Source organism: Solanum lycopersicum, chromosome 7, assembly GCF_036512215.1.
Source record: "Solanum lycopersicum chromosome 7, SLM_r2.1".
Lineage (NCBI taxonomy): Eukaryota > Viridiplantae > Streptophyta > Magnoliopsida > Solanales > Solanaceae > Solanum > Solanum lycopersicum.
This window is the reverse complement of record NC_090806.1, coordinates 62,060,083-62,073,355: the sequence shown is the minus strand read 5'-3', so window position 1 is coordinate 62,073,355 and position 13,273 is coordinate 62,060,083. Positions and strand designations below refer to the sequence as shown.

The 13,273-nt window shown below is 34.9% G+C and overlaps 2 protein-coding genes across 3 annotated transcripts; both read right to left on the bottom strand.

Annotated features, from left to right (window-relative positions):
* Positions 1–1,013: 1,013 nt before the first annotated feature.
* Positions 1,014–2,328, bottom strand: ERF-F3 (ethylene response factor F.3). The gene has a single exon (XM_004243457.5). It carries the CDS (start codon positions 1,987–1,989, stop codon positions 1,393–1,395), a length of 597 nt encoding a protein of 198 aa, XP_004243505.1. The 5' UTR covers positions 1,990–2,328; the 3' UTR covers positions 1,014–1,392.
* Positions 2,329–3,344: 1,016 nt separating this feature from the next.
* LOC101265747 (cleavage and polyadenylation specificity factor subunit 3-I) lies at positions 3,345–11,795 on the bottom strand. Of its 2 annotated transcripts, none has more exons than XM_004243458.5 (6): positions 11,667–11,795; positions 10,437–10,590; positions 10,255–10,352; positions 8,544–8,589; positions 8,312–8,461; positions 3,345–5,149 (listed from the first exon to the last, which is right to left on the bottom strand). In XM_004243458.5, the coding sequence occupies exons 2-6, from the start codon at positions 10,587–10,589 to the stop codon at positions 3,509–3,511; spliced, it is 2,088 nt and encodes a 695-aa protein (XP_004243506.1). In that variant the 5' UTR covers position 10,590; positions 11,667–11,795; the 3' UTR covers positions 3,345–3,508. The 2 variants fall into 2 exon arrangements, with proteins under 2 accessions (XP_004243506.1, XP_025887823.1); XM_026032038.2 differs by having other exon boundaries at positions 10,437–10,596; positions 11,667–11,769.
* Positions 11,796–13,273: the final 1,478 nt, after the last annotated feature.

Genomic DNA, 13,273 nt, shown 5'->3' with positions numbered 1-13,273 from the left:
ACCACGATATATTATACAAGTTCATAAACAGGTGAGGGTAGTAACTTCCACCACTGACACTTCAAAACCCATGAAAAAGAATTCTTGTTTAACCCATAAAAAGTAATCTAAAACTTGAAAATGATATACTTTTTCGAAATCTAGAGTTTTAACTTCATCAAGTCATTCTGCAAAGGACACTTGAATAATTTTCCTTCAGTTCAGAGAGGTATTAAGCGGAAGTTCTTACCACAGAACAAAAGCAGTTAAACTTTGGTTTTAAAAAAAAAACATCTCAGAAACTTACCAGGACACATTTAAAAGGCTCATTTTTTGAAAAAAGACGCATGAAAATAAATTTCACTTGAAAAATTAGCGGCTTACCTCAGGAGCAATTTCCATACTCAAATGAAGCATTCCATCTAGAGATGGATGACCACTTGCTCTTGAACCAAGCTTAATGATGAATATAGCCAGCTGAAAGGAATTCAGGACAACTCATTCAACAAGAATTTGTGTCGTTCTGTTGCTGGGCAGTTGAGTGGTTCATCACAAGAAAATATATAAGGTGACAAAAGGAGACTGCAGAGCTGGTCCAATTAATATCTTTTACATAGACCTTCTTCTCTACCACAATTATTTTCTTTCAAGTGTTCCGTTGAGGGCTGGGTCTGCTATCTCATTAACATCCTCCACGGCATATTTTCTCAAGCAGCAATACTTCTACTTGCTGATTCGAAAGTATCAATCTACTTATATGAAGGACAAAAAGCATATACCATACGATGGTGTTTTTCTTTCTTCACTGCTAATATTCCTCTCAAGTGTCAATAACTAATTCATCTGTTTAACAGATGTTAATGACATAATTAATTGTGTGCACGCTTTATAATCCTGAAGTAGTCATGAATCATGATGCATCAAGAATAGTCCTAGTGATTGTACAGAAAGATGACACACATAACACAAACAAATACAGGTCTCCGATTAGCTAAGGGTAATACATAACAACTCATAAAACGACTCGACAGAGCTGAGCAAGTATAAGTTCTTATTATAAATTCCAACTTCCTATATACAAAAAGGTTTAAAAAAAATGCAAGGGAGATAGATCAAGAGATGACAGTAACTCAAGATCAGATCCAATGTTTTTTGTGATACAGACACAAATACAGATACAATCTTTCTTAATACAGATCGCATCATGACTCATTACACTAATCTACACATAATCTAAAAATCCATTTTGTTTTTCATCATCCACCATTTGAGTACATCATTTTTCCGAGCAAAATTTGAAAAAAAAAGTAAGAAGATTTGACAACGAAAACTAAAAGAACTTCCTTTTTTTTTTTCTTTTTTCTTCATCATCAAATTAATTAACAACAAACATCACCGTAACAGAAGGGTAAATTAGAGGCATAAAGCGGTGACGTGCAAATCATCAACATCAACTCCATCGTTATCCGACGGAGGTGGCAGATTCAGATCGAACGGCAGAGGTTGTTTGGTCACAAACGATGACGTTTGATCAACATCACACCGATCATCCACCACAGACGACGACGAATCGCAATCACTCCGGCATTCCTCCATCGGACGAACTGGGCGAGGAATCTTCATCCGGGTCACCTTACTACTCGATCCGCCACGAGGCCCACTAGACGATTCCAACGTACTGCTCATACTGCTAGAAGCCGGTCTCGGATTGGGGAAAAGCTCAAACTCATCATCATAAGGATCATCTGTTAGAGGTAACATATTGAAATTAGTTTTCGCCTTAGCTCCACGGAGAGCGCGTGCAGCATCGTCGTAAGCGCGTGCGGCGTCTTCAGCTGTGTCAAAGGTACCCAGCCAAACTCGAGTCTTTTTAATCGGATCTCTAATCTCTGCTGCGAATCTACCCCATGGCCGTTTACGAACACCTCGATAACGAGGTGGGTCGGCGTCAGGCTGTTGAAGGAGGTCAGATCCTGGTCTTTTCAGCTCCGACGACTTCCGGTGGCGCATGGCCGGTGAATTGAGAATCAAGATTGGATTTTTATGGGTATTTTTTCAATTTTTTTGCCGATTTTCCATGAAATGGAAGATGATTTTGCTTTGTTTGCAGATTCAGAGCAGATTGGCAATGGAGAAAGGGGGATTCATCCCCTAGCCTGATTTTCTTTTGCTATTTTTTTTTAATTTTTGTTAAAATAAATAATTTATTTAGTGGATATGGAATTATGCCATGGATTTCTGGAAATGCTAAATGGAAAACTATAAGACTAATATAACCAATTTTGTCCTTGTTGTTTGTGAACTACAATACTTTAGTCCACGAACTTTAAAATATTACATTTGGATATTCAAACTAAATTCGGTTCTAAGTAAGTGTCTTAACTTCTAATAAAGTGTTTCATCTACGATCTATCAATACAAATTAGAATTTTTATAGTGTGTGTTCTTACTCATTTATTAAGTAGTTAAGTTAATCATATAAAATATATCATCTTCTTTGATGTATGTATCTGCCTCAATAAGGTGTACATTACATACATTTTTTATTTGATATTGATATAAGGAGATGACATATTTCATATAGTTAACTTAACTATAGTATCCTATAATATATTCGGCCCTAACATGTTGATTCTCTACCTCCTCATCATTCCTTGGTGTGATAAATCACACATCCATGATTTATTATTTTTTCAGAGTTTTTTTTTTTTAATTAAAACAAATTAAAAAATAGTTTGTCCAGATGGGAAGAGGAAAAACCTCGTCAATAAAGTAAAATTTAGATAGTGAATCAACTGAGTTATTGTCCTTTTCTGCTCTTATATTTAAAAAAAAGGTGTGTTATTGCCTTTTGCCAACTATATATTACTCCATATTCTTCCAAAAGAATTCATCATCTTTTTAGACTTATTTAACTCTAGCAAAATTACAAACAAAAGATTAAAAAAATATATAAATTCTATATTATGGTAATACGATCCTATCTTATTGGTGTCCTACGACCCGAAAAAACATGATTACTTCACGAGCTATCTACTACCTCACTAACACCCAGATACACACCTTGATTACTTCACGAGCTATCTACTACCTCACTAACACCCAAACACAATTCCATGTATATATATAGGGTACATATACACCCGTTAATTTCAGAAAGAATCGTAGTACATATATTGCCCGTCACATCTTCATCCACCACATTTTATAATATTTATTTCAATAGAACAAACCTACCTTGACCATTGAACGTTTCGCTAATACCTAAATCAATATATATTGATGCACTCGAAGTTTTCAAATTCCAGAGATCAAAATTCTAACAAAATGCACAAGACCAACCTCCAGAAGTTGAAACAGAAAAATTTTCAGATCAAGCAAAGTTGAAGGAAGGATAGAATTACTGAAGAGACTTGAAGATTTAGAATAAATTTTTCTTCCTGTCTATGAACTATGAAGCTGAAAATAAACTACAATATGCTTCTTGCATAGAAACTCTTAACACGGTTACAAAAGATAATACAAGAGGCTAAGATGTAGAAAGCGGTATTGGCTTCACTGCACTTCTAATTCGCCAGTATGCAGTCTTAACTCTCTCCTTGAGAGCTTCATTTTCACACTCGACGTCACCAGTTTGTTTGTCCAGATGAGCCAAAATCCCATCAAAATTGATAACCAGCTTACCACCGTCCCCAACTTTCACATTACCAAACATAGAAACCAGGAGTGCATGGACTATTTTCTCAGTCTTCTTTGCATCTTCTTCCTCATTAAGGGGAGTTTCCGAGTCAATTGATACTTTAGGCATCTCCCTGCTGGCATTCAGAACCAATGCCACCACGGAGTCAGATACCATATCACAAATTGGATCTGCTGTCCAATGAACGGAGAGATGATTCTCTGATTCCTGCTTCACCATCACTCGCTCATGCACCCGCAAAGTTGGTACACCAGATTCCTCATCTGTTGAGGACTCTACACTTTCATAGATCTGCTTAAGCCTGTGTTGTATAACAGCAAAAGCACCTGAATAGGGGATAGTTATTCTCTGTGTGACATTTGCAGTGGATAGCTGAGAAAAGACATGGAGATCATCAGGTGCCATGATCTGGTAAGTGAAACCTTTCTTCACAAGTAAACCACTGACAATTTCGCCCACTTCAGGGGTCTTTTCAGCCAGCTTTCCAATAGTTTTGGCCATTTTATCAGAGTTGAAGTGCATTTCAACTGACTGGCAGTTCTTGGGAGTGATTATTTTAGTATTCCCATCAGCAAAGAGGGAGGTAAGTTTCTGCTTGAGTCTATCCATCTCATTAGATGCTCCGTGGACTAGAATTATGTTGGGAGGCATAAGTTCTTTCAAGAAGGAACTCGTCTGAGCATAATCTGCGTGAGCTGAGAATGAAATATAATGAACCTGCATATTAAGTGGAGCAGACAAGCCATTTGTGAGAGTGACTTCCTTTGGTTCATTGATGATAGTCTTAGCCAAGGTCCCTTCCACTACATACCCAGGTATGACACACGCATTTTTCTTGTCAGAGCACCATTTATCGAACAGTTGCCTCGACAAACCACTTTGAAGACTACCTGGACTTGCCATCACCACACATGGCTTGTTGTCTATAAAATCTTCAATACTGTTCAGGGAAGATATATGCTTAAAATTAAAGGGATTTGCGCTGATAAATTGATTGCGGATCCTTTCATTCATGGCATTGATGTAAGTCTGATAGACAGCCATGCACCTTCTTGCAAGTGGAGAAGCATAATATATGGGGAAGTTAGCTAGTTCAGGATGGTTAGACCAATATTCCTCCAGGATAAGGAGAAGTTCCTGTGCACGTCCCAAGGCATAAGCAGGAATCAGCACCCGACCCCCTTGCATCAGTGTTGAATGTATGACATCAGTGAAAAGCTTCTCTCTTATCTGACGGGGCATATGGAGTTGAACACCATAAGTTGATTCTATAATGCAAACATCTGGAGAAAATTGTGGGATCTCAGCTGCACGGAGATGCCTGTCTTCTTCACGGGAATAGTCTCCTGTATAGAGAACTCGAACACCAGCAATATCAACCATAAACATGGCAGCACCAAGGACATGGCCAGCAGTATAACACCAAAAGCGAATACCATTTACTTCCATAGTCTGATGGAAGTCGATAACCTACAAAAGAAGTTTTCACATGCCAAAATAAGCTTAACAAAATATATTGTCTGATTTAAAAAATGATGAGTAATAATTCATTGATATGGTGGGGAAAATTCCAGAATACAAGTGGTATACAAAAGTGAACCTACACCGAACATGGTTCCCCAAAAATAAAATTAGAAAAAAGAAAAAACTCAAAACATGTTAACACTGAATGACAAACATCTAATAATCAGGATATGCTTCTCTTTCCTCTCAAAGGGAGAAAAAATTAAAAATTTGGTGCCATTCCCTACAAATGATTTCTTTCTTCTTTTTAAGTTGAGCTTAAGGAGAAGGTTGTTCCATTTCCATTTTCCGGGAGGTCCTTTTTTTTCCCCCTCCAGCACCTCACTCCTAGTGTAATGTTTATGTAGAAACAAAAGCAAAAGGTAATATAATCTGCTCATTTGGTGATAACGTGATGTGTCCAGCATAAAAAATGTATTTCAAATTAGAACTGGTTTTCGTTGCTTTTACAGTCCAAGAGCAACAGCATTTCTAGGGTCATGGCATTAGTACATTGGTAAACAAATAGAAAGGTCTGCTATTTTTATCGTTCTGTAATCTTGTTAGAAGAAATCATTCTCCATAGCACTTCACTTCTACCTCAATATCTGAAAAGCATCTTTGACTATTAATAAAAGACAAAAGGAGTCAAATTGGCAAAGATACCATCATTCCACAAGGTTATTAATGGGAGGACATAGACAATATTACCATGACTAAAAAATTCAAATTTCCAAGAAAATAAACATCAGAGCTAATATGATGGAAGTATGAGAGTAATGACTTGGTAGTTTCTGTGATAAGGTCAAATGGGTAAGGAGTTCTAATACACCGATTCAAGAAATAGCTGCATGGTTATGACACAAACACCCTTTTCTAGTTTCTCCTCTCATAAATAAACTAAGAAGATCATGTAACTACATAAGCATACTCACAGAACCTAAGACAACAGTTCTTTTTTTTCCTTCCTTATTTGTGATAATCGAGAACTCCCTGAGGACATGAAGCAAGGTTTGGAACTAGGTGGGTAATGGGTCTGCCGCTCTATCCTTCTCCACTTAATATACTGGGCTTTTTTCTGCAGTAATGTTCGAAACCATGATGTGTGCCTAATTCACGTCACGTGCTATGCTCTTACCACTAGACCAAAGCCCCGGGTGCACCTAAGCCAATAGTTCTAATGAGCTCAACAACAACAAACTGGTCAATAACAATTCCAAAAGAATGAAAAAGGTTCAACTTCATTCTTTTTTGAGGATGGAAAAGAAGAATTTTGTTTAGCAGGAAATAGTAAGAAAAGAGTAGTTCAAGGCTAACGATGCAGGTGCATCACTGTGTATACTCTCTGACATTCATAAAACATGTATTTCTCCAAGGTTGCAGATGTTCCATGAGGTATACAAAAGCATATCCAAAGCCCGATCCATCCCTCTTGTTTCAGTAAGAATAATGTTTCTTATATCCAAATAGCATATTCAAAGCACGATCTAAGACTCCTTCAGCTAAATGAAAAGCACAGTCAAACTTCAATAGCTTCTCTAAAAGACCATTTAGTGTAAGCTACACATAACACTCATTCAGGACAGCAAACAAGGGAAAGCCAAAAATGTCCAATAGAATTAAATTTTCTGCAGCACAACCATATTATGGTCCAAGGAGATCAAATAATAGAGTCAGAATTCAAATATCCAGGTGAAGAAATAATATATTTGAGTTGCTTTCATATCCAGCTTGTAGGCAGTAGGCCAAGGAAACTCTTTTTAGGGTTCGTGCTCCCACCACACCACCAAATTAGTTTCACTATCACCCCACCGTCCCTTCCCTTCACTACACCCCCTCACTCTCCAGGCCACCACAATCTATTACTTTAGCAAATTAGTTCTAATCAGGAAAAGAAATACAAATCAAATTAAATTTTTATTGGTTCTATTTAGACTTAGAGCCCGTTTGGCTTAGCGGATTTTAAGTAGCTTTAGTACCAAAGTGTTGAAAAACACTTCTTTTAATGCTGCAGCTGAAATTTCAAATAACCAATTACATGTTTGGATAGAAGTGCTGCAGCTGAAAATACGGGTGTGTATGGTAAAAAAGGTGTAGATAAACACCTCTTCTGTTGAAAAGACCCGAATGCCCTAAATACTGCTAACACTAAATGAGCTTAACGGCTTAACCTAAATGAAAAGAAGTACACATAGGGAAGCTCTTTATAGAGAAGCCTGCTCTTTATAGAGAAGCCTGACCAATAAAATTAGTGATAATTACTGAGAGGTTCTAGTTATTAAACAGTCATTCTGAATATTTAATTGAACCATCAATATTGAGACATTCTTATCTGATGGATCAATCAAAATATCTAATCACGATCACCCTGCCAACAACTCATTGTCTGTCATATCACTATTTCAATAATGCTAAAATTTACAATCAAAATAGCAAATCTAACAATATGATAATCCACCCCTAGGCCCTATCTAATTTCAATCATAATCACCTTTGCCAACAACTCACTGTCTGTCAAAACACTAGTTCAACAATGCTACAATTTACTATCAATATAGAAAATCAAACAATATGATGATTCAACCCTAGAAATTCGATAGCATGTACTCTCATATATCATAATCTTAGACCAAGCAACCTCCAAAAGTCCTGATTACAAGTTTTTTTTTTGTTGTCGAAAGCCATATCCAATGTGCAAACATGAGGGGAATCTGCAAATATTATGAAAAATATGCAGAAAACCACATCTTTCTTATCTTCTATATTTCTCTAAACATTAATTGGGCAATATAAACACACCAACAATTATACCTTATTAAATATTAACCATTATTCAAGGGATAAAACCTTATGCAGGACTTGAAAAAATCCTATACAGAAAAGGGTTTTTTCTTCCAAAAAGCTTATAAATAGAAGGCTAGATATCCACAGTGTTATCCAAGACAGAAGAACTTCCAAGAGGTCTACATGTGGACCAGATGTACAACACAGACTAGTAATGGAGTGAAAATACGTTGTTCAGTGTAGAACCTGTTTTCAAACCAAGACCTCACAAGAGTATGAATCTATAATCCGAATGACTAATCATACAACTGCGTGAAGATTAAGCATGGGATGTTGAAAACAAACCTCAATTTTTTCCATGGAGTGAAGAATGTCATGTTCATCAAACAACATATCTTCAACAGAGACTTTGCTAACTTTAACATAATCTGACAAAAGCAACTTGTATATTGCCTTTGTGGCATGTGTCATGAAAACACGCCCCTTAAATGTAGTCTGAACATAAAAAGAACCCATATGAACCAGCAAATAAGTACTAAATGTACAGAATAAAAAGACCATGAACCCCTGAATAAACCTTTTCAAGAAAATAAGGAAGGGATGCAGCATGATCCAAGTGAAAACTGCAAAGCATTAGAACAAGTTAAAGTGAGTAGCCAAGTAAGATAAACAGGAACAGAAACCAATAAAATAAGAATAAAAAAGAAACAATCAATGAACGGTCAACAGTTATAACACGTGACAAGGGACTCGATGGCCACTGCAGAGACAACTAACGGGTGCACAAGTAAGTTGCTCAAAATCAGAACCACATAAAATAGATAATAAACTGAAACTTGATCCAGCCCACACCATTCAACCACTCCTTAGTCCTCCCACTGCTCAATTAAACAATAACAATAAATAGTGGGAAAAAAAATTATTCTATCCAGCAACTGCTAAAATAGTCAAAACTATGGAATACTATTCCTCTTGTCATTTGGTGGACTGCTGGGAAGAGAGGAATAGAAGAATTTCGGAAGGCAAAAGGAACAACCTAATCAGCCTTAAGAATAGAACCTTTTTTTGTTAGCCTTTTCGTGCAGACTTTCTTCTGTAAATGACACAAATTATATCACCGGTCTGCTCAGTGCCTTGCACTTTTTGTAAAGCTTCATCAGCAGATTCAAAGTGATGTTGCATATCTAAAAAATGTTAACCTTAACAAATATATAAGAATAATCAAACCCACAATTTTGTACTCAATAACAGAAAGATATGTTTAGCAATTGGCCGGGTGGGCAACACTTAGAAGAATTGTGATCCAAGATTCTTTTTCTCTAACTATGGCCATTCCTTTTAATCACTCTTCAATGACTTTGATGCATCTGTTCCCTGTCTGAACCATTTATAAACGAGTCAACTAAGTACTTCAAACCAATAGATATTTGTGCCCATCCAACATGTATGTTGTATTAAAAGCATGACTCCTAAACTTGAAAGTAAAATTATCAAAAGATCCTTTTAAAGCCTAAAAATACCTTATTTAAAAAACAAAACCCTGTCCTTATCGAAAAGGGCAAACAAAATGACGCATCCTTACAAAGGTTGCAAATGCACCGATAACTTCTTATATGAAGGGTTGTGTTCGTTCAAAAACTTTCAGTCTTAGTATGGATTTATACCTCTAAATGTGAAAGAAAATTTCCTCATACAAACATTCACTTCTTCTTTCCTCCTGGTCTTCTATTATTACTTATTTTTTTTAATTTTTATGACCGTGGTATGAGAGCCTAGTACGACGGGATACCTGTCATGTTCCACCCACAAAAGATACCAGGTAATTTTGTCCACCAAAGCTAGGAACAGATGGAAAGAATCGCCTGGTGTTTTGCTTGGATCAATAATCAAAAGGATAATCAGCATAATGTTTCACATTCCTATAATAGATACTACCTGAACATGTCTTCTCTTCCTCAGACATTCGCACAGACAAGTTGAGAAGCAGAGATAAGAGAAATAACGTCTTAACTCTTAATATAGAGAAACTAATCCAATCTGGACCAAAATTATGGAAATGCATCTAACACTCAACATTTAAAGCAGTACACCAAGATATCAACATTTAAAATTGCCCACCAAGAAAGAAATCAAAATGAAGAAAACGAAATAGAAATTGGTAGCCAGTCATCAAATGATGCTTGGAAAAAGAAAAGAGAAAAACTTGTGCTGCAGTGTCCAATTGAGATACAATATCCCAAACAATAAAACAAGCATCATATAACTGAGATCTGGCACAGAAAACTTACTGGGTAACAAGAAGAACATCAATAGATGAAGGATCAATTTCATCAAAATATGGTAAGGCAGACATGCCTGAGTAACCCGGATGTATGCCACAATCAAACTGCAAAAAACATCAAAAGTAATTAATCAAGTTCAGATCTTGTGGCCAAGAAAATATTTTTCGTAGAAGAACGACAAAGCCTACCATGATTGTTTTCCCTTTAAAAGTCATGAAAACACAGGACCGTCCCACTTCATTTCCAGCCCCTAAAGGGGTGATAACCAGTTTATCTCCGTCTCTATTAACTCCAGGACTAGGTCTCTTTAACGAAGACTGTGGCTGTCCCGTAGATGCCATTCTGACACTCAAATAACAAATAATTAGATTTAGAAAATTCTAATCATCGTGCAAGAGAAAATACCAAAAGAAATCCAAAAAATTATCTGGTTAAACCATCATTCAGCTTCATTATGACCAGACCAAACAGTAAATATCAATAAATTCATCAACTAAGCATCTATCCAAAATTCATTGTCAGCTATACCAATCCTCGATACCAAGCCAACACAGCTACCCAGATTGCAAAAGACAAAAAAATATGTGGTATTTGGGCCAGTTTTCCCGCACCTTGATTAAGTGCAAAAACATATTATATCAAGAACCAACTTTTTGGGGGTGTATTACTTCAAATAAAATAACTGAGATTTCTACTACATTTCATTTATTTTGAAAATGTACTATTTCATAAAGAGCTCGAATACGGAGTTACAAGTCAGCTTCATATAGTAAAACATTTTCGGCAGAAAATCGACATAGCATTGCTAGTGTAACTAGTGTATTAAGCAACTAAGCAAGTACATTGTCAAGTCATGTAGTAACCTTGATTTTAAATGCTAAAGGAGGTTATAAAGAGTCTTTAAGGTCTTCACAAGCCTCCTTCAGCTCACGGCATAAAGTTTGTTTTATTGAAATGCTACATATATTACACAAAGGAAAGCACAAAGATTGCGCAGAACATTACATCGAAAACCCAAAAGATCCCTGACTATGCATGCAGTAAATTTATGAACTATAAATGGACTCAGCTTCATTTACAAGTTCTATTTTACACCAAAAGGAAATCACAAAAAATACTACTCCCCCACTGTCGCATCAATTAAGAATCATCAGCTCTTTTACAGTATTAACTGATAAAAAAAATAATTAATAGCACTTATTCGAAAAAACGAAGCAGAAAAATGCAACTATAAACAACAACATCCGAACAATTCAATCATATCAACATTTGAAAACACTCGTTTTTTTGATTTTTTTTTTGAATATTTGAGCAGAAACCAAAGCAAATTAAAAATTAAAGAAGCGGATGGAAAAAAAAACAGATAAACCTAGAAGGTGATCAAAACGCATACAAAAAATGCAGAGAGAAAAACTTACTGAAATCGCAGAGGAACAACGCAGGTGAAGGATGGGAGGGAAAAACAAGAAGAAGTTAGGGCTCTTTGTTGATTGAGGGTAATATCGGAAAAAATTTACTAAAATCTCAAGAGTACTTAAAAAGTGTGTGTCTATTTTATTTTATTCAGGTTTTTCTCTAATGTCTATTTTGTTTTTTCCAGAGTAAAATTTTCTCTAATATTTTTTGATAAAATATTTAGTTGGAGTATTGTTTTATTTAAATAAAATACATTCAATTATATTTGTTCAGCAAAAAATAAATATATTTACTGTATTTAAATATTTAGAAATTATATATATTCAAATGCTTTAATAACAAATACCATTATCATATCTTCATATTTAAGATACGCATTTAATTTCAGACATCTTAATTTTAATTACAATATATAAACTCTTAAATTTTTATGCATTTGTAATTGATGATAATGTTGAAATTGTTTTATGCATTTGTAATTGATGATAATGTTGAAATTGTAAATAGTTAGTGGTAGAGCTATCAATATGGATTAGTTCACCTCATTTGGGTTAATTTATATAGATTTTGATATTTTATTGGTCAAATCGTGCTAGTCTATTTTTTCTGTGAGTCAAAAAATGGTCTGCCCAGCCCACAAGTACGTGGACTACATGCTTGTCAGGTTAGTCCACTTTTCTAAAAATTATATTTTTTTATAATTATTAAATTAAATTATAATTTAAAAATATAATTATAAATATTGACAGAACGTATTACATGATGTTAATATTATTACTTGTTAATTAAATCTACAAATAAAATTATCTTTATAATATTTATCAAGTTCTTTTTCAAGTAAAAGTGTAATATCTAAATAAAAATATTAAGCTTATTGTATTGGGAAAATTACATGGGATGGCAAACACTAATAGCTAATTATATTATAGGGGTATAGTTTAATTTATTTACCTTATATAATTATAGTTTATTTTTGTTTGTTATATTTAATGGGGTCCACAACCTATTATATAACCAATGGTATAAAAACATTATTTTCTAATTTTGTATATAATTATACACAAAACAATTTCCTCTCTCCTTTTCACATTCCAAATTTTTCTCCTACATTTAATACTCCAACTATCCAGTTTGAAATTCAAATCGTTGTCCAAAATTAGATTACTCCCTCCCGAAGTTGAAGTCAATTTCGTAAGTACTCCTTAATTTTAGTTGTTTACCTCTTTTCTTTTCTTTTTACTTATTCAAAATTTGTATATGTATTCTGTTTATTTTTTTCCATATATTTTGATGAAATAATCGATTTTTTGTTCGTGATAGATCTAAAATTGGTCACACAATGAATGAATCATATTCATCTTTGAGGATTACCAGAGGTATCCCTTTGCATGTCAATGTTGTTGACATTGTACCATCGTTTTCAATGGGGTTAACTCAAGATTTTGGGTTTGATGTAGGATCATTGGGAAAATCAAATCAAGTTATACAAGAACACACAATGGAAGAGCTTAGACCAAAGGAAAAAACGAATAGTACAAGGAAGAAGAAAGAGGAAAGCTGTAAACATTGAATCAGAGGAAAATGCTTCTGAAGTTGTTGGATCTAAAGA